We start from the raw sequence: 25,992 nt of genomic DNA on the forward strand, positions 1-25,992 counted from the left end.
AGGAACACAGACTGAGCGTAAAGGCATACAAATTGTTAAGGATTGTTAAGAATTGCATTTGTTAAGAATTGCATTTGTGAAAGTAGCCACTTTCACTTTTTTAGTGAAAGTAGGTAAAGCCTAACGACTCATCCAGTTTTAGCAGATTCTATACCTTCTTATTAAAGTCTAAGACTGCAATGACTTACAGTGGCAATAGTTGGTATCATGGTCCAGACTTGATTCAGATCTTGCATTTAAAGTTATCTATCTATTTGCAAGACATATGGAACAGACAGGCTCTAAAAGTGAGGAAGGCTACTGGCGCAGAAGCAAAATTAAAAAGTTTTATGCAGTTGCTATAACAAGAAGTTGATCTCATTTCTGACCCACTCCGTTCAAGGGAGGAAAACATAGAGACACAGACAGCATCAGATAGACCATCTAAGAAAGAAAAGAAGGTATTTCGTTCTTCAGCAACCAAAAGTACTTCTCCATTATGTTCACTGGATCATGACCTTGATGATTGTGTTACATGTTTAAGAAAAACAGTAGATGAAAGAAAGTTTGTATTTAAAGTAGAGTTTGCTTCTCATGTTATCAACCATCAAACTTAGCGCATTAAGCAAAGAACTGTAGCAAAAGACAAACTTGTAGTGTGTGTAAGGGAGAACTTCCATCAGGGTTTCATAGAGCGAAACCTTATGAAAACAAAAAGTCTAGAGGTGATAGTAGGCAGAAAGATGAATCTGAAGGCTACAATGATTCAAACTTGAATGACGAGTCTGATTCTAAAGAAAAGAAAGAAACAGTTAAAAGTGGTTGTACATCTTTAAATGCTAGTGTCATCAGCCTGTGCGTAGTACCTGTAAGCTTACACAACAAAAACAACTCACGTGTTATAAGAACACATGCGTTATTAGACAATGGTAGCCAAGGGATGTTTATTAGTGAAAGAGTGATGCAGGAACTAGCAGTGGATGGTAATGAGACGATGGTTTCGATCAAGAAAATCAATGGAGAAACGTCAAGCAAGTGCAAAGTAGTTGATGGTTTATATGCATCAAGTATTAATGGAAAAAAATCAAGGATAAAGTTACCCCCTGTTACAGAAGAGGTGCCACCCCTCCCCCCCCCAAAAAAAAAAAAAAAAAAAAAAGATTAAAAAATGGAAGTACCTGGAGGCTATTCAGCGATACCTGCCGCAAGATGGTGAAAACATAAAAATTGGGATACTGATTGGTTGAAATTGCCCTCTGGCATTAGAAGCCAAGAAAGTAATTGCCAGTAAAGATGGAAGTTCCTATGCTTATAGGACAAAACTTGGTTGATGTATCATGGGTCCCATAGCAGAAGAAAGTACATCAAGTATGACATGCAATAGGATAGCTGTGAAAAATAATTCTGAACAAGAGTTTGCTCACACTACTTTTGCATTCCAAGCAAGGTTATAGATCAATCGGTGACTGATATGTCAGTAACAATGTATCAACACGACTTCAATAAAACAGAAGATCATTCTATCATCAATAGCATGTCACAAGAAGATTTCATATTTTTACTTATGGAAAATAATGTCAGCAAGATTGATGGATATTGCCAACTGTCTTTGCCCTTTAGAGAAGATAATGTAACCTTCATCAACAATAAGTTCCACGTACTTCAACGGATGAAATTGTTAAAAAGGAAATTAGTGTAAAGATGTTAAATGATTACAAAGATTTTATAAAAACACTTTTCGAGAAAGGCTATGCCAGACCAACACCAACAATTGTACAATCAGTTGTATCCTTTGGAAGGAAAAATTTCGTTCATTCCATATTTTGGTGTCTATCATCCAATGAAACCAGACAAAATAAGGGTTGTTTTCGATTACAGTGCTACGTCAAAAGGAATGTCGTTAAACAAGAAGCTGTTACAAGGACCTGATCTAACAAATGTGTTAGTTGGGGTACTAAATCGATTCAGAACGGATGAAATAACCATTATTACTGATAATGAAGCCATGTTCTATCAGGTGCGCATTCCAACAGAACAGTGCACCTTCTTAAGATTTTTGTGGTGGCCAGATGGAAACCTTGATAAAACGTTGTGTGAATATCAAATGATGGTACACTTGTTTGGTGCAGCTTCATCACTAAGTTGCTCTAATTTTGCATTAACATAGACAGCTAAAGATAATGACAAGGTCACAGATGATACATAGAAGCTATTCGTACACTTTTGAAAAACTTCTATGTAGATGAAATGTTCGTGCGGTAATTCGTCGTTTGCCATTAATCTGTTAAAGAAATTAAAAGAGTTGTGCAAATCAGGTAGCTTCAATCTGACAAAGATAGTCTCAAAGGATAAATTGCTGTTTGCTAATGGGAAAGGCGAGAGTAGCTCCTCTTAAATCAATAACCACACCCATATTGGAAGTAACAGCAGCCACAGTTTCTATAAAGGTTGGATCCTTCTTGAAGAAAGAACTAGAAATTCAAAACATAGAGGAGTATTATTGGACTGATAGTACATTAGTGTTGGACTATATAAAAAATGAGAGTAAGAGGTTTTATTTGTTTGTAGCCAATAGAGTAAGAACTATCTTGGATCATTCAATTATTAGTCAGTTGAAATATGTTGATTCAAAGATGAATCCAGCAGATGATGCTTCTCGTTGTTTAAGCATGAATAGTTATTTTAAGAACCAAAGATGGTTTACTGGACCTGGATTTCTCCATCAAGTGTTACAACCTTCAAAAGGTGGCAGATAATGATCCTGAAGTAAAAAGAGACAAGGTAAACCGTACCTCTATCCAGGACGACGTGTTGTTAAGACTAAAATCAAGAATATCAAAATGGATGAAGTTGAAGAGACTCGTTGCTACTATGTTACAATGGGTGAATCTTAAACGACATATAGATATAGAAGACTTGCAAAAAGCCGAAAAGGTCATCTTAAAATTGGTACAACATACGAACTTTGCTGATAAAATAGCTGTTATAAAAAAACCAGCACCGAAGATGGTTCAATACCAGTGGGAAAACGTGTAAGTTCCCTGTTTAAATTGTCTCCTTTTCTCGATTGCGATGGAATACTGAGAGTTGGTGGACGTTTATCAGGAAGTGCAATGGAAGAATATGGGACAGTTCACCCCATTATTCTACCCAGGAATGGTCATGCAACAACAATGATTGTGCGTAAGTGCCATGAAGATGTCGGACATGAGGTAGAGGTTTTACAATCAATGAGCTCAGACGGAGTGGATATTGGGTTATCAATTGTAATTCATTTGTTCGTCATCTGATATCAAAGTGTGTGTCCTGCAGATCGTTAGGATGAAAAACTGCAGATCAAAGGATGACCGATTTTCCGATCGACCGACTTAAAGCAACTTTACCCTTCATAGTCTGTGGAGTAGATCTGTTTCGTCCGCTCATTATCAGAGAAGGAAGAAAAGATCTTTATTTACGGTGCTTTATTTACTTGTTTCTTGAGCAGAGCCATACACTTGAATCTAAAAATAAAATTGATACTGATTCTTTCATTCAAGCATTGAGAAGGTTTATCTCTAGACGAGGCAATATACGTTCATTGCAGTGTGACAACAGAAGTAACTTTGTTATAGGTGAAAAGGAGTTCAAGAAAGCCATAAATATTATGGATGACGATAAAATATCTACCTTCCTTCAATTACAGGGAGGAGATTGGTTCAATTGGAAGAGAAATCCACCAACAGTGAGTCACTTTGGTGGAATTTGGAAGCGTCAAATTTAAGAACGCATAGTCATATCCTGAAAGGCGAATCCTTTAGGACATTGCTAGCTAGAGTCAAGGGCATTGTGAATTCAAGACCTCTTGAAACCGTGCAAAAGATTAAACGATGTAGATAGTCCACTCCCCCTTTCACCATCAAATATGCTTACTATGAAATCAAACGTTATTGTTTCGCCACCTTGTGTTTTTGACAATCCTAATTTTTACAGTCGGCGACGATGGAGACGAATCCAGCATATTGCGAAAGAATTTTGATCAGGGTGGAGGAAATATTACCTGTAAACTCTCCAAAAACGAGCTGTTTGGCAAGCGACGTTGTTTTTAAATTGGCGATATGGTAATATTGAAAGACGAATCTGAACATCGTTTTGATTGGAAATTAGCGAGAATAACAAACACGTTTCCAGACGATGACGGACTGGTTCGATCAGTGTCACTGAAAACTACATCTAATCGACATGAACTAGTACGTCCAATACATAAACTATATTTTGATTAAAATGTTATAATTAGTTTTTGTCAAGATTTAGGATATTATCTCAAGGGGATCCATGTTGCTGCTGCTGAGACAAAACAATGCCAGCTTGCAGATATCACTGAAGATTCACAAGATTGTGTTTATTTTGTAGTGTGTGTATAGTTTTATTTCTGTTGTGTGTACCTAGCATTAGTTTTATGTTAACCCAATTCTGTCCGGCGTTGTGGGGGCAGATTCCACCCCCTCCCCCCCCCCCCCCTGACGGTTTTTTTAATAACTCTTTATTGCCATGATGCATGGCTACAATACTTACTGAGTTTCAATATTTATCAATTAGACACCTGCATGTAAAATTCTTAAGTCCCCTACCTTTCAGAGGTTTAAATATTGGTTATCACTCGAAACTACCCCTAAAAATCTCTATGAAACCCTTATAATGGGGAAAATATAATAACTCTTGTTAGGATTATCGTTAGAACTTGAAACTTACAACAAAACTTTGTTTCATCAAGAAGAATCATTTGTGCCTGTTTTGGTCACGTGAATAATCCGATTTTCCTTTTTTTCGGATTGTACTCGAAAATCGGCAAAAACGGATTTTCGCTCTAGAACTAAAGTAATTGATTTTTAAGCAAGTAGTGGCATTTTGAACAAATTTCGAGCTTTTGATGACGTCACGGAAAAAGTCCTGACGCAAGTAAAAATTCATTGCTGCCATTTTGTTCCTTTTGTGACGTACTATAAGTATGGTAAGTTTGATTCAATTTGGACAAGCCTATGAAAAGTTATTGAGGGGGGGAAGGGGGACGCGATTGGAAAATAAAAAGTACAAGAAAAGATCTTTATGTCTAAACATCCAGCATAAGTCGTTTGTTTTGTCATGGTTTTCCAAACAACTGAGAAATAGAAAATGCTTGACAACGCGACGGCCGAAGAAACGTATAACAGACTAGCTATGCTAAATCTAAATTACTGATTTTAGTGCTCTTATATGAATTGCATTGCAGTTAAAGCATATTTTAAGGATATAATAAATGTAATGAAAAAAAGGAACAAAAACTATCTTTGGTAAAACATTTGTATAAAACAAAATGATTAAAAGTACAACATACCCTTCTTCTTTATTCACAAGTAAAAATAAACACACATAAAATAAAATAGAATGGTTATGGAAAGAAAAATAAAAAATAGCATAACCGCGATACACCACTTCGATTTTCGAGCTGTGAGTTAACTATAGATAGCATGAAATAATTGTAAAATCATGTTTAACTAACCCGCTTTAACTGTCTTTTAAAAAAGTCGTTAGTTTGGGTGTTCTTAATATTAAATATTTGTTAAAGAAACTTCATGAAAATTAGGTACCTCACGGATATTAAATTTGCCGGAAGCAGTTATTTACGTCAATATGGTTTGAGACCATTTTGCAAAGAGTTATTTTTGTGACGAGAGAGTCCAGAAGATTTCTCGGAAAAGATCCTATTTCGGATTTTTGAATAAAATAATCTGAGAAGTTTAAAAAAAGATATATTATTAGCCTGGTGACTGCGAATGCACGTACAGTTTATTTGTATTTAAACTAAAAAGTATTACTATCAAAAACAATTCTAACCTAAGGAAATTGTATTACTGATAAAAAATCTATTTTTTCACAAAGAAAGCAAATTAACTGAAAAGTTAAAGTTTGGCGAAAATGACAAAAGTGTACGAATAATAAGATTTACATTATGAAGTACAAATACAATATCAGGCTTTATATGCAAAATGCAGTTTTCCATAGTACAATGGCATCCATATAAAAATTACGTCGATGGATCACCTTTAGAGCAGAAAAACATAAAAAATTTCCAACCAACTCAATCATAGAAATAATCAGTACAATTTCTCATGTTTTTAAACTACAAACCACTTAAACAAATATGACGTCTGGTGAGTGTGAAGTCGATAAAAACATTCAAATCAATACGGCTAGCATCGAGTCTAAACTGGCTTTTCGAGATTAATTTCATTCACATCACATATTAGTCACTAGTACAATTTTTTATATATGTTTTTTCATATATTATATTTTCACATGACTTTTGATATGTATTTTCAAATAACCCGACCTACTAAATCCTCTTCCACAAACATCACAAATATGTGGTTTCTCACGAGTATGACTTTTCATGTGTGATTTTAAATTATTTGCCCGACTGCATCTTGCTCCACATATATCACATTTATATGGTTTCTCACCAGTATGGATCCTCATATGTGTCTTTAAAGTACTCAATTGGTTGAATCTTTTTTTACAAACATCACATTTATAGGGCTTCTCACCAGTATGAATTCTCAAATGTCTTCTCAAATTAATCGCCCAACTAAACTGTTTTCCACAAACATTGCATTTAAATGACTTCGTACTTGAATGAGCTATCATATGCCGTTTTAAATAATGCGTTCGAGCAAATTGTTTCCCTTTGTGGGAAACAATTTGCTCGAACGCATCACATTTATACGGCTTCGTGTCTGTAAGAATTTTCGAATGTGTTTCTAAAGTACTCAACTGATTGAAAGGTTTTCCATAATCATCCCATTTATACGGCTTTTCATCAGTCTGAAGAGATAATGGAAATTTTATTATTTTTTTACCACAGCATATCGGAGGTAGTGCTAGATTTTTCGCAAGCTTTATAACAAAACATTTTTTAGTTATCCAGCAAAATAAAAAAATGAGAATGTTAGTTTATAATGGAAAAATAAAAAACATAAATTTAACCAGCAAATTTTCCTGACCATTTTGTCTACAGGTATCTGCGAGAAATACAAGGCTATGCCGTGCCTTTCCAGGCTTATACCGTCTTCGAAAGGCAAGAAAAGACGAGCTAAAAATTTGATGTGGATGAACATAATAAAACGGTGACAGGGTTTTAAGAAAAAAAGATTGCGAATTATAGTTTGCAAAATAGGACCACGACAATTGTGTACAATGTTAATTGAGTTAAAAACTGCGAATGGGCAGTTTTTTTGAAGCTGCAGAATTAAAGATTACAAACAGTAACCATACAAAGTCACTGTGAGGCAAAATGTGAAATAAATGATAGCAAATGCCGGTTCTTGTTTAAAAAATTGCGGAAATCGGCAGGCAGAACGCAATATAGCAAAAACGTATTCTGTTCCTGTGCAATCTGTTCCTCCGCATTCATTTATCCCCTTCAAACATCAATTTAAAAAATTAATCACAATTTGAGACCTTTTTATTCTCTCGATTAGTTAGTTAAATCAACAATGCCCGAGTATGAATCCCATAAAAAATATACTCTTCCTTTGCTTAGTAATGCATTCCAAAACATTTAGTTTTTCGCCAAATGGTACATATGAAATGCTCGTAATTGAAGCAATGAATCCGCGCATTTAGCAAAAAAAAATTTCTTTTATAAACAGTACTATCTTAAACAAAAACTTAGTAAAAAATACAAAATAAAATAAAAATCGGCGAACATGAATTAAAAACAAAAAATAATTACAAACCTCTTATAACTACAAACTTTATAAATATATATACCAGCACATGACAATTCAAAAAGAGAAGTTTCCCCTAAAGAACTACGGTTCAAATAGAAACAAATTTAAACGAAAAATTAAAATACCTTATGCGCTAATTTTGCGCGAGAAACCGAAGAATATAATTTCTGCAGGAACAATATATTTTAAAAAGTCGCCACTCCACTGACAGTATGTTACATGCATAATTCTATTGTGTTTCAGATTAGGACTCAGATTGTTTTGGTTGCGTTGGATTACAATCTGAATATCCCATTACTTTGCTTTTTATTCGTCGCAACATAAATGGCTTGGATTGTCCTCAATGTTGAAATTAGTGAAGTCATCGCGTTGCATTTATAACTTTGGGGCAAAATAACTTGAAAACAGCTTCAACGACATATATTATTTCTGTTTGTGCAACAATATGTTCTTGAGAATCGCTTCGGGAAATTTGCACTAAAAGCCTTTTCTATTTCATTGTTTCCATTAGGTCCGAGTGTTATGATAAAGTGCTTTATGATAAATCGTTAATTTGCAGCCTTCATATTAACAAAAATCCAGTGTCACGGTAAATAAGTCTTCTAACTCTCAACAGGTTTGAGTTTCAACAATTTCTTAAAAAAGCACTAGATATTTGATAAAATATTACACCAAAAGCTTAAGGTTCCATAAGTCACAAAGTCAAAAATGGTTTATTCAGTATAATTTCTAGTGCCTTTCAATTTTTTACTGTTTTTCTCGTCAGTGTATAGTCTACAAAAGGTCGTTTTTAGCATGAATTTTCGTATGGGTTTTCAAATTACCAGAAAGACTAAATCGTTTTTCACAAACATCACACTTGTACGGCTTCTCACCAGTATGAGTTCTCATATGTCTTTTCAAATCAAGTGGCCGATTAAATTGCCTTCCACAATCATTACATTTATACGGCCTATAACCAGTGTGAATTCTCATATGTGCTTTCCAAGTCCCGGAGTGATTAAATTGTTTTTCACAAATATTACATTTACACGGTTTCTCACCAGCATGAATTCTCTTATGTCTTTTCATATCAGTCGACTGATCGAATTCATTTCCACAAATATCACATTTATACGGCTTAAAACCAGTGTGAATTCTCATATGTGCTTTCCAAGTCCCACAGTGATTAAATTCTTCTGCACAAAAATTACATTTATACAGCTTCTCTCCATGATATCGCATATGTCTTTTTAATAGGGACGGCGTATTAAATGATTTCCCACAAACTGAACATTTATACGGCTTCTCGTACACCTAAATATAAACAAGAAAACCAGTTTGGTTTCAACACCTGTCCCAAGTGGAATTTCGGCAAAGGTAAATAGGAGATAAATGTTTGACAGTTTTTCTTAAATTTGAACAACTGTGCTTTTCAACAACTTCCGTTAAACTTTTTCAAATATTCAGGTCCTAAAATATGTGCATGAAATGCCTTGTTTCCTGCCTAAAGGAAATTAATTTTGTAGAACTTAGCGAGATTCATCAATTTAGTTCAACTGAGTTCTTGTGAAAATGAAGTTCAAATCAAGTTGCTGTCAACGCGTATTTACGAATGTCAAAAGTTTAAATCCAATATACTAGGGCTGGTCCTGTCTTTTTTTTACCTTTCACAGTGAAAAGCATACCAAAATTTTTTTAATCTTTCGTACCGCTCTAAAATCGTGAAACCACCTTTTTGTAATTTTTATTTCTTTTGAAGGCTGTGATTTTGTCTGCGTGTACTTTGTTATTTTTTTGCGCAAAAATAAAGAAAATCACAACACCTTGTATAATATTGGATTATAGCTGAAAGTATTTTATTGAAAAAAAAGTTGGTTTAATTACAGCTTTAGGAAAATTCTAAACATCACGCTAACTGGACCCCCGAGTCAGCCTCGCTTTCCACAATACAAGTTAATATACCAAGAAGGAAGCCACACAACAGCACACATCTTACTATGAGTAAAAAAAACAGCAACATCTGTTGCTAACCACCACCATAAACCATATTTGTTGTCCTCAAGCAACAAGTAAAAATACAAAAGCAATCAGTTCACACGTCAAAATATCATAGAAGACGTTTAGTTTAACAATATGGTGACTATGTGTCTATCACAACTCTTTCTAGAGACATATTCCCATCTTATAGAAGTTAAAAGAACTTAAATTTAAAACAGTATATAGATTTAAAATAATGTTGTCTAAACGCAAGCCGGCATTGCAATTTTTCAAAAGAAACTTCGCCACTATGATGAAACTCAGCCGTTATGAACATAAATAAATCAGTTTATATATAAGCGCACACAAAAGAAAAACATGTTTTAAAAAACACCCGCAGTGAGCGTCACGGGGACGGTCCAAGGTGGCATCTCTTTTACAAGTTAACACCTCGCCTAACACGTAGCAGCCAGAATATATAACAAATTAAATTACTTCCCATTAGTATTTATGCACTAGTCGTTAGCCCGCGGAAAAATCCACGGGTTCGCCCGTCGCAGCTAAGCTACCAATTTGCGTGACAGACAGACAGACAGACAGACAGACAGACAGACAGACAGACAGACAGACAGACAGACAGACAGACAGACAGACGTATAAGGGTAATTTAATATAGATTTATGTTCTTGAACTGTCTAAACTATCTTGCACACAAAATATACAACATCAAAGTACTTCAATTCGAAACATAGTATAAAACATTATTTTATGAACTTATAATAATTTAGGAACTTTATATAGTTTAAGAACTTTAAAAAATTTAAGAAAAAAACTTCCTAAATAAAATCTTAGTAAAGGCGAATCTCTACGGGACGATTTTTACGACGATCGTCATCAATACTCGAATTTGATTGGTCGCGATTTTCGTCATGACGAAAAGTTGAATTGGTTTCTACTTTTTGTCACAAAAATCGTCGTGAATACCGTCTAGTGGAAATTCGGCTTAAAGAACAAAATACTGCAAATATGTCTTTCTAATTCACAAGATAAAAATAAACACACAGGAAAAAAACTTATATGTTAAGAAAGTTAGTCAATAAATATTTGAACTTTACTTTTTTAACTTGCGCTACCTTGGTAGTGTCAACAAAATTCATTAATTTACGGTAGTGTTGTAATGCGCGCAAAGGAAATTGTTTTTTTATATATATAAAAACAATTTATAAAAAATGCAAATTTAAATATTTCACGAGAACTTATTTTCGCGAATCACTCAATTTTACATTTTCATTAAATATTAAATATTATGTATGTACAGTACACATCTGCTAATTTGAAGGTCGTTAATTCAAACAACTGCTAGATGAAACAGCTTTCTTGTTACATTGTTTCAATTAGCAGATGTCCACTGCATTTACTTATTAATAGGAAAAAAAATTAATGGAGAGATAAGGTCTAACTAAGCCGTTCTGAATTGAGTCATGTGACCATGACAGGAACTTTATTACAGATATTATTACCTTCTATAAGCTATAAATGCTTAGTGTATAATACATTATGCTAGCTACATTTTGTGTTCAAAGATCGACCTGCCCAACAATTTTAGGACAGTACTGGCAAATTTGCTTTTTGTTTATAAACCACAAATAAAAAATTAAGAATTTTTGTTAGATCTGGCAAACAATAAAGCACATACATGCACCGGCCTTAATAAATCTAAAAAAGGGTTTGGAGATACGCCTAGCCTAGTCTTCTGCCCAATCTGTGACAGCCTTGAGCATTTTTGTCTCCAAAAATTGGCAAGTGTTCTAACTTGGGGCAGAACAAGGCTACCACAGAGCTTTGGGGTGCTAAGTGTTAAAAAACTACCGTAATGCACATGTCATAAGATAAAATATTACGCTAAAAGCTTAATGTTCCTAAGGTACAGGCATGTTTAACAATCACTTAGTCACAACCTCGAAAATAGTGTTATCGGTATAATTTCTAGCGTTTTTGAATTTTTTACTGAAATAACTTGTTTTTATTGTATTAATGCGGGTCTTCGTTAGCATGAAGTTTCATGTGAGTTTTCAAATTACTTTTATAATTGAATCGTTTTTCACAAAGATCGCATTTAAACGGTCTCTTATTAGCATGACTTCTCATATGTGTTTTCAAAACACTTGCTTGGTAATACTGCTTTCCACAAACATCGCATTTATATGGCTTTTCCCCGGTATGAATTCTGATATGTGTTTTCAAAACACTTGCCTGATTAAATTGTTTTCCACAAACATCGCAACTAAACGGTTTCTCACCAGTGTGAATTCTTTGATGTGTTTTTAAATGTGTTGGCTGATTGAACTGTTTTTCACAAACATCGCATTGATACGGTTTATCACCAGTATGAACTCTCATATGCGTTTTCATGGTACAAGCCTGGTTAAATTGTTTTTCACAAAAATCGCACTTATATGGCTTTTCACCAGTATGAGTTCTCATATGTCTTTTCACATCAGTTGTCTGTTTAAATTGCTTTCCACAAAGATCACATTTATATGGCTTTTCACCAGTATGAACTTTGAGATGTAATTTTAATGATCCCGAATGGCTAAATTGCTTTTCACAGAGACTGCATTTATGCGGTTTCTCACCAGTATGAATCCTCGTATGTATTTTAAGATGACTTGGCTTTTTAAACCGTTTTCCACAGACATCACATTTACGCAGCTTCTTATCAACCTAAAAATTAAAATTATTTTTTATAACATTTATTTAATATAAGACAATTGTAGATATATTATGTATATATAATAAATTCGAAATATTAATCTTCAACCACCTGTTGATGTCTACGGTTGTGAAAACTGGTAAAGATTATACTGTATTTAAAAAACCCTTTTAATGGGTATGAAAATCCCATAAAAGATGTAAATTAGCTGTAGGATTTTATTTTGTAAGTAATTTTAAGCGCAAAAATTTCGCTGCTATTATCAATCAGAAAGGGGCTAATATATTTTGAGGTAAATTCTTCTTGATTTCCAGTTAAAAAAACAAAGAAACATTATATAATCAAAATTAATATTATAACCTAATAAATACAAGCTGTAAGAAAACACACACAAGAATAACACTTCATACAGCTAACCCGTGAAATATTTAAAACAATAAATTTACAAATTTACAGGGCTTTTCCTTAAAAGTAATTTAAAACTATGTGTACATATAAAATCTAAAACTAAGACACAGACACAGGCCAGACACCTAAATTATGTTTGCTATTTGTTTATTTTTGTTAGCAAGTATAATGTAGTGTTAACGGAAGTCATAACTAAATGATAATGATCTTCACAAGCTATACTTCTATATGTTTAGAAAAGGTCTGACGTTTGTTTTGGTACGTTATTCTACATAAAAATGTCTTTTTTAACTGTACCAAATGTGTAGGTACTAACACCTACTTTTACCTAACGCGACTGGAGAATAAGAAGTTCAGAAAACATTCCCAGTCATGTCTAAACATCCAGCATAAGTAGCTTGGCTTATCTCTCCCTCCAAACGACTGACAATTAGAGAATAATGTTTAACAACAGGACGGCTGAAGAAAAGTATAACAGACTAGCTATGCTAAATCTAAATTACTGTATTTAGTGCTCTTTTAAAGAGATATTTTTATTTTATAGATAAGTAATAACGAACTTAAATAACAAACAGTGAATAGATTTCAATTCTTTTTTATACACAGACTGTATGAATTGTCGTATATGAATATACGATATGAAATAACTTGCAGCTAAAGTATATTTTAGGGATATAACAAAGGTAATGAAAAAAAGGAACAAAAACTGTTTTTGGTAAAACATTTGTATAAAACAAAATGATTAAAAGTACAACATACCCTTCTTCTTTATTCACAAGTAAAAATAAACACACATAAAATAAAATAGAATGGTTATGGCAAAAACAAAAAAAAAGCATAACCGCGATACACCACTTCGATTTTCGAGCTGTGGGTTAACTAGAGATAGCATGAAATAATTGCTAAAAAAACTCAGTTTAGATGATCTTAAAATCAGAATCTTGTTAAAACTTCATTAGGTACTTTCTGGATGTCAAATTTGGTGGGTGCCATCATTTGCACCAATATGGCAATTTTGCAAGAAGTTATTTTCGTGAATGAGAGAATCCGGAAGATTTCGTGGAAAAGATCTTCATACGAATTTCTTATTGGAATAATCTGAGAAGTTTGTAACGATATATATTATTAACCTGGTAACTGCGAACGCACGTACGATTTATATTTAAATTAAAATGATTAATCTTAAATAATAGTACTACATTAAATAACTTAGAAATTTAAAAATCGATTTTTTTATAGATAAAGCAAATTCAAATATTTCAAGGAAATATTCCTTCTTAACTGAAAAGTCAAAGTTTGGCGCAATTGAAAAAAGTGTACAAAAAATAAGTTACATTAGCAAGTGCAAATACAGTAAAATACAGACTATAAATGCAGTTCTCCATAGCAACATGGCATCCACATGAAGATTGCGTTGATAGATCACCTTCAGAACAAAAAAAACATAAAAAGCTTCTAAGCGTACCAATCAAAGGAATAATCAGTATAATTTCTCATGCTTTTAAACTACAAACCACTGAAACAAATATGGCGTCTCATTTAAATCAATACAGTTACCATCAAGTCTAAACTGGCTTTTCGAATTATTATATTTTATATACTATATTTTCATATGACTTTTGATATGTGTTTTCAACAAACTTGACCTACTATAACCTCTTCCACATATATCACATTTATACGGCTTCTCACCAGTATGAGTCCACAAATGTGTCTTTAAAGTACTCGACTGGTTAAAACTTTTTCCACAAACATCACATTTATAGGGCTTCTCACCAGTATGAATTCTCAGATGTCTTCTCAAATTAAGCGCCCAACTAAACCGTTTTTTACAAACATTACATGTATATGGCTTTTCACCAGAGTGAGTTACCATATGCTGTATCAAATAGTGCGTTCGAGCAAATAGTTTCCCACAAACATCACATTTATACGGCTTCGTACCTGAATGTATTTTCAAATGCGTTTTCAAAGTACTCAAGTGATTGAAAGGTTTTCCACAAACATCCCATTTATACGGCTTCTCATCAGTCTGAAGAGATAATGGAAATTTTATTATTTTTTTACCACAGCATATCGGAAGTAGTGCTAGATTTTTCGCAAGCTTTATAACAAAACATTTTTCCATTTTTTCAAGCGAAAAAAAATTAAAAAATAAGAATGTTAGTCTAGAATTGAAAACTGAAACAGAAGATATGATTTTAATCTAGAAAGTCCAGAGGTTTATTCACGGTGAAAAACTTAAATGGTTAAACTTTGAAGAAGCAAAGTCTAAAAAAATTTAACCAGTAAATTTCTCTGACCATTATAAAATTCAATTAGGGCACCTTTTGCCCACAAGAATCTGCGAGAAATACAATAGATTTGTCTTGCCAGGTTTACAGTGACTTCGAAAGGAAAGAAAAGACGACATGAATAATACTGTGTAGATGAATATACTAACAGGGAGTCAGGGTGGTAATTATCGATAAAGTTTGAGCAAAACGCATTTGTCAAATATAAATGAAACATAATCGTTGTAAAACAATCTTAGTTAAAAAAAATACAAACTCTGATGTTTTAAAGGTCGCCCTAAGGGAAGAAATTGATTTAATAAAATAAATACCAGCTTTTAATTTTTTCAACTAATTTTTTTGTCACACAACTTTTCATCCTCTCGGTTAGGAAATCAACACTCGAATGCTCGAGCATAAATTCGATAAAAAATTTTATTCCTTCTCTCTGTAAGATGTATTTGCTTAAACACTTGGTGTCTCCTCAAATGCTACATAATAATGCTTGTAACTGAAGCATTAAATCACACATTAAAGGCCTTCGTAGTAAAAAAACCCCATCTTTTTCAATACACTGTATTATCTTAAAACCTTAAAAAATACAAAATAAAATAAGAATCGGCGAACATGAATTAAAAACAAAAAATAATTACAAACCTCTTATAACTACAAACTTTATAAATATATATGCCAGCACATGACAATTCAAAAAGAGAAGTTTCCCCTAAAGAACTACGGTTCAAATAGAAACAAATTTAAACGAAAAATTAAAATACCTTATGCGCTAATTTTGCGCGAGAAACCGAAAAATAACATTTCTGCAGGAACAATATATTTTAACAAATTGTGTTTGACTTTGATTAATGAAACTCACTTTGATTAATGAAACTCACTTTGATTAATGAAACTCACTTTGACGGGCGTTATTACTACAATTACGGGCTCGATTATAATAGCGTTTTTGGTTAACAGGCGGACAACGAGTTTAATAGACTAGATGGGTGAACTGGCGTTGAGCGTTTCCTAGGTCATCCATTTTCCCGCATCGCATCCTTACTCTCATGCTGACAGGTGTCAGCATAAAGTAATTAAATTCACTCGAACGGGTGTTATTACTATGACTATAGGCGCGGTTATAATAGCCTTTTTAGCTCACAGGCGGACGAGTATAACAGACTAGCTGGTTAAACTGGCGTTCAGCGTTTCTGTGGAAGTAGTCCGTGTTGCACACCTGGGGGTTAACAAGATTTAGTACAGGCATTTGATGTGTCAATGTGTCATAATCGTGTAGATATACATATAAATAAATTTAATTGGAATAAAAACATAGGCTACAGCCTGTAGTGATCTCGTGTAGCTAAAACAGTCACACACCATTTTATTTCGCAGAAGAAATTTTTTTGGGAAGTTCTAAAATTACTCGTCCGTTTCAAGTTAAAACACATGTCACAGTCTGTTGTTACAAAATTAATTATGAGCAAATAATGAACTGTGTTAAATTACCAGAAATTGTGTAAAGGGATGTGCTTAAAATGATGCATTAAAATATTACGATTTCTTAGTTCTAAGTAATTAGACTACCGCTTCTTTTATCGCTACTCATTTTGACTTCAAAACAGACTAAGAATTCCTTTCTCAAACTTCTACCTAGCGTGGGCGAATTTACCGTGTGGGACATTAAGAACAGAGAATCGCAAGAAAAAAGATGCGCTAGGAATAAAATTTTAACAACCACAATTCTATTCCAAAAAAAAGCGACAACGAAACATCTCTAAGAAAAATAACCTGGTTAAACCCACGTATCCAGGATGTAGCATAACAAACGAACCGAATTTAATGTCATATTCAAAAAAGGTCAAAAGAATAAAAAATTTAACATGGGCAAAAACACAATTCCATTTCATATAACCATATCCAAACAAGTAACCATACTTGTCAATCAACTTTACTTTAACAAGAACGCACTAGGTCTTCGAGCCCACTCCACCTGCCCTCTCCACCCAACCAAGCCACCACCACTCTGTTCATCTCTCGGTTACATAGTGATTAAACTATAATAAATTATACTAAAACCAAGTAAATTATATTTCAGTAACATCACATACACCTTCTCGCATGGTGTATAAACGGCTGTTAACAGGTATGAATTCTGATATACTTTCTCATAGTAAACAAACCAGTAAATTGTGTACTACAAACGTCGCATTTATATTGCCCTTTACCAGTATGAGTTATCATATGTCTTTTTAAGCTATCTAAGCGATTAAAGCTCCTTCCACAAACCGCACATGTACACGGTTTTTCACCAGTATGAATTCTCGCATGGCTTCTTAAATGATGTGCAAAATTGAAATTTTTGCCGCAAACGTCACATTTATAATGCTTCTCACCAGCACTAATTTTCGAACGTTTTTTTAAAGGAGTCATCCTAAAAAACCGTTGTTCGAAAAAATTGCATTTATACAACTTCTCACCAGTGAGAAGTTTATCATGTGGTTCTAAATTACAGGCGCTAATTTGTTTTCCGCAAATATCAGACTCGGATGACACCTCATCAGCCTAAAAACGAAAAGAGAGAATTAAAGTTTCAGGATAGCCACGTTTTTTATTAGAAAGTTGTCTATAGAGCTTCATACTTTACCAGCAGAAACTTAGTCCTTTCTGTGAATGTTAATGCTTTCAGAAATTTTAAATCAGCAAAACGCGAAATTTTCTTCACATATAACTATGGATATTTTTTAAAACGCGGAAGTTTTGCACCATTACAAAATTTTAAATCTTCTTAGGTGCTCCAAAAACATTTCTTGGGTACCTCGATTCCTTGAAACAATAATGGATGTAGACTTTTGATTATGGTAAATACTTTAGTTTCGAAAAAAATTGCCCGACGCGAAAGTTTTTGTTAAAAATTTCGCGCTTTGCCACAACAAAGCGAGAGTTTTTGCTCGCGAAAGTTTCTGCCCGCAAAAGTAGCAAAAAATATTTTCCAACCAACCTTATAACAGTTAACATATTTACTCATCCAAGACTATGAATCTACCATTCTTACAAAAATGAAAAAACTGAATTTTCGCTAATTTTGCGAAGTGCCGCAAAATGTCGTAAATAGTCTAAATTGGACTTACTCGCGGAAAGACATCTCATTCTTCGCTAAATAGCACCGCATCTGGTAGGCCAAATTTAGAACACAAAATACTATGTAATATTTAACATTCTGGCGATATCTATGGAACGCTGACTTCCAAGTGAGCCAACATTACAGGAGGTAAAAAACACACACAGGATTTCATTTAATGTCATTATATGATGCTGTTTCGTATACAATATCATGTCGACATTAAAGTTTTTATTTACAGCATTATATAGTTCTCCAATGTGTGTCTTCAGCATTGTGTGTTTCAGCATTATATAATGCCGCTTAGTCAATATTCTCCTAGTCCAGGCATAACAGGTAAATACTTCCTTTTTCTCGTTTTTTGAGATCCTACGTACGTACATAATATGAAACAAAAAGGTTTTTTTACTGGTATAGTTTTCTATTTTACCATTTGCCATTAAAGAGATATTCCATGTTCAAATATGTTCGCTTGCTTTGACTTTGTTCCACTTCCGACTATGCAGTTGTCATACATCGCCATATCATCAGCGTACTAGAGTGATCTGGATGCGCCTGAATAACCAGCGAGGTTGATGACGTAAAGATGTTGTTTTAGCTTTATAAAAGGTTGTTTCAGCACTATATGAAGATGTTTCTTCAGCTTTCTATGATGTTGTTTCAGTTCTATATGATGTTCCTTTAGCGTTATAAGAGGTTGTTTCAGCACTATATGAAGATGTTTCTTCAGCTTTCTATGATGTTGTTTCAGTTCTATATGATGTTCCTTTAGCGTTATAAAAGGTTATTTCAGCAATATATGAAGATGTTTCTTCAGCTTTCTATGATGTTGTTTCAGTTCTATATAATGTTCCTTTAGCGTTATAAAAGGTTGTTTCAGCACTATATGAAGATGTTTCTTCAGCTTTCTATGATGTTGTTTCGGTTCTATATGATGTTCCTTTAGCGTTATAAAAGGTTGTTTCAGCACTATATGAAGATGTTTCTTCAGCTTTCTATGATGTTGTTTCAGCTCTATATGATGTTCCTTTAGCGTTATAAAAGGTTGTTTCAGCACTATATGAAGATGTTTCTTCAGCTTTCTATGATGTTGTTTCAGTTTAATATGATGTTCCTTTAGCGTTATAAAAGGTTGTTTCAGCACTATATGAAGATGTTTCTTCAGCTTTCTATGATGTTGTTTCAGTTCTATATGATGTTCCTTTAGCGTTATAAGAGGTTGTTTCAGCACTATATGAAGATGTTTCTTCAGCTTTCTATGATGTTGTTTCAGTTCAATATGATGTTCCTTTAGCGTTATAAAAGGTTGTTTCAGCACTATATGAAGATGTTTCTTCAGCTTTCTATGATGTTGTTTCAGTTCTATATGATGTTCCTTTAGCGTTATAAGAGGTTGTTTCAGCACTATATGAAGATGTTTCTTCAGCTTTCTATGATGTTGTTTCAGTTCTATATGATGTTCCTTTAGCGTTATAAGAGGTTGTTTCAGCACTATATGAAGATGTTTCTTCAGCTTTCTATGATGTTGTTTCAGTTCTATATGATGTTCCTTTAGCGTTATAAGAGGTTGTTTCAGCACTATATGAAGATGTTTCTTCAGCTTTCTATGATGTTGTTTCAGTTCTATATGATGTTCCTTTAGCGTTATAAAAGGTTGTTTCAGCACTATATGAAGATGTTTCTTCAGCTTTCTATGATGTTGTTTCAGTTCTATATGATGTTCCTTTAGCGTTATAAGAGGTTGTTTCAGCACTATATGAAGTTGTTTCAGCACTATATGAAGTTGTTTCAGCTATTTCTGATGTTTCTTCAGCTTTCTATGTTGTTTCAGCTCTATATGATGTTGTTCAAGCTTTATAGGATGCTGTTTAAGCTTTATATGACATCGTCGTACCATAAAATGACAATAAATTGATACACCAGTAGCACAATACGTTATTCTGATTATAACATTTTGCTTGATTTTTTTTAGTTCTTTTTGGCGACTCATCACCCTAAAACTGTTAATTTAGTTATAATCACATATATAAGGCAAACTGAAAAAAATTAATGTGTATTTTTTAAGAGCCTACCTTACATTGGATCCTTACTAAAATTTCGGGAAATGAATACATTTTTGATTGACCATTTAAACATAAAATTCTTGACATGCCAAAAAATTCTGATATTCCTGACATTTTTCTGATGTTTTTGACTTTATTGAAAATATTATAAAAATTTCTGACAGAGTGCACAACCTATTCTTCTTATGGCATGTGAAAATACAAAAAGGGGAGCATATAATTGGCATGGTGTTATCGCACGCGATGGAGCTGTTTTTTGGATTCATGAAACGAAAAATTACATACAAGTACTTTTAACATACTTTAACCAAATTTCCAGCTGATGATTAAGGGACCACATTGGTGATGAAGAAGATTTCGCAATTGACGAATCCTGCGATGTCATTATTTTATTGATAAACAATGTTATTTGTATACATGAAAAGTGCGAACAAGACAAAATTTTGTTGACTTTCTTGCACCCCATTAATTTCAAAGATTCAAATTTTTCGTTCGGAAAGGATGTCCACAGAAAATTTTTTGGACAAAAAAAATCCGAAAGATTTAAGCCTGAAAATTAGTTCATAGAGAACAATATAACCCTGTGGCAAACGACTAGGACTGAAATGCTTCGTTACAATTGCAGGGTATTTTCTGTTTCTTACTCTATTTTCCTACTATTTTTTATTTTCCAGTGATACAAACCCTATCGCACATGCTCCATAGGATGCAAAACATTCGTTAGAGGTGATGCTGCTATGGCGACTTTGCTGTTGACGCGATAAAGAAATTGCAACAGCTTTGATTATTACTGTGATAGTTCAGTAGCGAAATTCTTTTACGAGACTTAAATAATTATGCAACACATACAACAAATTACCCTGTCTTAACCTAAACTAAGTAAATAGTACACTGCATTGGTGAGTTACTATTGTACGAAAAAAGAAATATTCTAAGTTAATAAGATAACTTTACCTTTGTTTTATCTTTGCTCTTTTTTTCAGCGTCATGTGGTCTCTGTCGAACTTGACAAAATATATAAAACCGGAAGCGCAATAACAATAATGTGATGTTATATTTTTGTTTTTATTTCAAAATAACCCACGCATAAAAAAATGAACGCTATACTTTCAAAAAACGTGAATCAAAGATTTTAAATATCGCGGTTTCTACATTAATTGAGCTGGTCAGATACCATTCTTGGCTCACAGGCATAAAAAGATTTTTATTTATGCAATTTTTCTAAGGAGCACCAGAACCCCAATATTGAGAAATTGTTAAAGAAAAAGAATTATGTACAGGAAGTGACTACACTGCACAAATATGTTAAAATGGGCTCGGCTGCCTTGAAAATTCGAATTCTAAACAAATTTTAAAACTAAAAGCTACAGTTAAAGACTTAAAACGAGAAGTTGAACATTGTTATGTTAGGATCTGCTTGGGATGTTATAAATTGTGAGAACATGAAATTCTTTACAACCACAGTAGGTTTCTAGAACATCAAACAGATGTCCTTTTCTTAAACATGCTCATAGTGAGACAGTTGGAGTAGCAAAAACCTCATACCCATGACCTCATACCCATGTTTCAAATAGAATAGTATTGGTATCGATGGTATATAAAAGGTCAGTTTTAATTGCAGCGCATTTATAATAAAGGAAACCTGATATCACAATAATATTACAAAGCAAAAGGAGAGAAAATCTATTTAGTGATAATCTGATAGATGCTTTATAAAATTTTTTGAAATATCCCAGCCGCAGATGATACACACATCGAAAAATTAAGAATTACACTAAAGCAATTTAACGCCAACAGAAAACACGGTCAAAAAACTGTTGTCATTTTTACTCATATTTATATGAAGCTGCTTGAGCAACTCTCCCTATGACAAAGTTGTAACTGATCGTCAGTTTGACTTAATGGTTAGCTACAACTTTATACGGTATAGTAGAAGTGTATTTCAAAGCTCGTAAGAAAGGAGGATGTAAAGTGTTAAATTAAATAGTTCGTTTTTATTATTAAACAGATACTGGTAGGTATCAAAGTTAGCAAATGCGCTTGCTAACTGGAAGGGCTAACACATTACACCTGCTACAATATATTCATAGGTGTGAGTTGTGATTGATTGTACTGGCTTATTAAAAAAAAGGTAACACATTATTGCATTAATTTCACGATAAGAAAACAAAACCAGTTGAGTGATGGACGTTCATAAAAACCCAGTCCTGCTTCTATATGCAATATTTGTGTAATCTGGTTTATCAAAACAAATATTTTTACCTGACCATTCGCACTTGAATTTTCATCTTCTGAAACCTCTTCTTTCTTGCATGGAACTAAAATTACAAAAATAAAATACTATAACTAAACCTTTTTTAGATAAAAATTTCTTTAATGAAATATAAATTCTGGAAATGTACTGGGGAAATATGACTATTTTAAATAATTTGATACACTTGCTAAAATATGTCTTTTACCGCCATAATCTGATGCAATTCATAATATTTATATCCAGCTAATTGTGGAAAAAAACACCTGGTTATGAACACTGGATAAAGCAATATATACGTAAAAATCAAAGATAAAGCAAAACAGCAGAATAAATTAATAAAAGCAGTTAAACATTGGCTATAATTTGCACAATGGCTTTGCAAAAAAATAAGGAGAAAAGTGAAAAAGCTGATCTCCCACGCATAATTTGACTTTTGGTGTCATGTGCATAAACAGAGTATGGTAACAATGACATCAGGTATTGGGTGAAGACTGCTTCATTGTGGCACGTTAGAGCTTACATTGTGGCACGTTTGAGCCAAGAGTTCTTAATACGTAAAAGGCACGTTTGTTAAAATGCCTGAAAATTTAGTAAGTTCTTTGGCACAAATAAAAGCCAAAAATTTGTAACTCGTCATTTTCCACACATCTTTCGTCATAGCCTTAAAAACTGTAAATATTACTATAGGGCAAGTATCACTGTTCATTACAAGCTATATCACAGTATAAATTTACCATAGTTAATGCTGAAACACATCCACAGTGAAGAGTGCAATTAAATCATAAGACTATCATATTTTTGGGATCAACAATATAATTTTGTTATGGACAATTAGAAACAAAGTCAATAAATATAATATCTATTTCGAAATGTCAAAAATTTATACTTTTTTGGCAAAAAGCTGCGATTAAAATGTTTTTTGGTTAGTTACCTACATCTCCCACAATTTATGCTCAAAAGAAGGCAAACAAAATAAAAAGAACACAAAGAACATTGTTCGTGCAACAAGGGCATAAACAACGCGCTTTACATCACCTTAAAGAAGTGGCCCATGATTTGTTGTGGACAGCCATACTCACTCATGATCACGTTAAGGATTAGATGTAACATTTAAATGCAACATTTAGTACAAAAACATTTGGTAATAGCTACAATTACAGCTTTGACGTCGTTGAGCTCACTTAGACTAACTTAATTAAATTCCTATATTTTTCCTGGCAATAATTAACAACTTTTTACTATTGCTTGAAACATGGTGTCAAATTTATGTGCTATGAAATGGTTACTCCGCATCTCTTCACCTACCATATTGCATTTACACGACTAACAATGCATAGCTATAGTCATACAAATGTGATACAAAAAAACTTGAAATAAAATACAGATGTCTTACGGAGACAAAGATTAACGGCTGGCACTTCATCTTCTTTGTGATTGTTCCTAAGAGTACGTTTTGGGTATCTAGAAGTTTCTTCCCTTGTGTCTTGTGGCGACAACAATGGTCGTTTTTTTATCAATTCATTCTCTAAAGAATTTCCTTTTTTTTCAATCTAAAAAAAAAATGGAAAACTGTTGGTACCAGAAATACGTTTAATTTCTTAAACAGCCGATTTTAAACCTTTCTTTACTTTACCACCAACAATCCAAAATGCTGAGGTCTTCTTTTTAAATTTCTCAGATACTATGGATTCGGAGAAATGATTAGACATTCCAGTCATTTAAAAAAGATTTTTAAAAAGTTAAGAAATGCTACAGATTTGCATTTTGATAAGTTTTATAAAAAAAGCAAAAACAAAAAGAAATGTTTAAGACACACAATACCACAAGGCTTATCATCTTTTTGAGCATATTTGCATGAACATGCACACAAACTACACATCTCACAACATGAGTTTCTATCTACAGAGTGGAATACAATTTTTCACATAAATGCCCTGTTCAGGGTTTAAATTCTCTTATACTATCCAACTCTTCACATAATCACACACTCATAGCTTTTTAACAGTGTCGGAGGAACTCTAAGAAGCATATTATGCAAATTTTTTTTTATTGGAAAAAGATAAACCCTAGCCTCAATTATTGTGTACCACATTCACAAACAGTCATATTTATTTCCCTATTTCGACTCCTGTTTTATTTGTTTACTCATTTTTTATGTTACTTTGTGAAGAGTGTGCATAGTTTAAACATAACATTCCATTCCTGACATTCACATATCAAAGAAATTAGTGATATTTTTTTCTGGTACTTTAAAAATACTTTGAACTTTTTCCGGACATTTATGACAGATTAGGCACTCTTTTGTGGACATAACGTTTGAAATTTGACCCTTTTTCCAATAATATTTTGAAGTAGTTTTTATAACTATTACATCGAAAAAATGGGGAAACATAATTACACAGACAATATGTTCATACTTTTGGGAAAAAATGACTGTTTTTTAGCTATTTCTCGAAGTTGCTAAACCTAACCAATGTTCTTCAGTGTGGGCTGGGTAAAAAAGACAGATGGAAATGAACAAGTCAAGGTTTTAGCAATGTCTGCATTACTGAACAATCCACGCGAAAATTTTTTTACCTCTTTAGCAGGCTTTAAACCTTGCTGAACTTTAGGTGGCATGTCTAAGGTTTGCTGTTGTTTCTCTGCAACCTGTTGTTGTGGTAGAGGAAATCCATTTGACAGCTCCAAACTATAACAAAACCAAAAAATTGTGTTCCTTATTAAACATAATTTGACACTTGTTATAAAAGTCAACCCCCCATTTTGAAACAAGTTGGTTTCATACAATGTTGTGTATGAATTTGCATATTCTTTTGAAAAATGTTGACCAGTTTTTAACGTTTTGGACTTAAAGTTCCACTAACCATACACAATATCATCAAGTTGCCTTGAATGAAGGTTGTATTTAACAGTTCTACTAAGGCATGTAGTGTTAAAAAAAAAGGTTCTTAGCCATTTTGCATTACGAATTTTTATATTTATTAATTATGATTGATAAAAGCACTACATCTTGAAAACCAATAAAGATTTTTCCAAACAATAAGAACATTCCTAAAAAGCTTTCAAAGATCTTTATATGAAATCAACTTGTTTATATGCATAGTGAATAGCAGCTAATTCAATCCCAAGATGTCACAGACAAATGACAGCATACTGTGCCAAGCATGTCCCACATTATAGACCGTATTTTATTTCAATTAATGCAGAAACAGTTTGTGGGCACACCCCAATGAAATGAAAATTGGTATCTGGTAAAGTCTGATATTATTGACAATGTTTTAGCTAGTAGTGTGGAGGAAATTATGGCTATTGGATCTTACTCAATTTTTCTTGTTAATAAACCTGTTTTAGATTCTTTTACCAATCCTATAAAGAGTCAAATTCACCTTAATATCAATTTCTTACATTAACTTTATTTTTTTACAGACTTGATCTTTTTTGCAAAACAATGACAGACTGTGACCATAAAATTAGCATGCATGG

General features: G+C 33.1%; 1 protein-coding gene across 7 annotated transcripts in view; it reads right to left on the reverse strand.

Moving 5' to 3' along the window:
* Nucleotides 1-5,257: 5,257 nt before the first annotated feature.
* LOC130636267 (zinc finger protein 626-like) overlaps nt 5,258-25,992 on the reverse strand; it is a 57,999-nt gene continuing 37,264 nt past the window's right edge. For 2 of the 7 annotated variants that reach the window (XM_057445929.1, XM_057445928.1), the window contains 4 exons: nt 25,087-25,198; nt 23,903-24,059; nt 22,518-22,573; nt 9,728-12,407 (listed from right to left, as the gene is read on the reverse strand). In XM_057445929.1, coding sequence (XP_057301912.1) covers nt 11,715-12,407; nt 22,518-22,573; nt 23,903-24,059; nt 25,087-25,198 — 1,018 coding nt within the window. In that variant the 3' untranslated portion in view covers nt 9,728-11,714. Of the gene's footprint in view, nt 6,817-7,612; nt 9,021-9,727; nt 12,408-14,086; nt 14,837-16,790; nt 17,637-22,517; nt 22,574-23,902; nt 24,060-25,086; nt 25,199-25,992 lie in introns of those variants that run through there. The other 5 variants (XR_008982250.1, XM_057445930.1, XM_057445931.1 and 2 more) reach the window with 5 other exon arrangements.

The sequence above is a fragment of the Hydractinia symbiolongicarpus genome, chromosome 3 (assembly GCF_029227915.1).
Source record: "Hydractinia symbiolongicarpus strain clone_291-10 chromosome 3, HSymV2.1, whole genome shotgun sequence".
In the NCBI taxonomy this organism is placed as follows: Eukaryota; Metazoa; Cnidaria; class Hydrozoa; order Anthoathecata; family Hydractiniidae; genus Hydractinia; species Hydractinia symbiolongicarpus.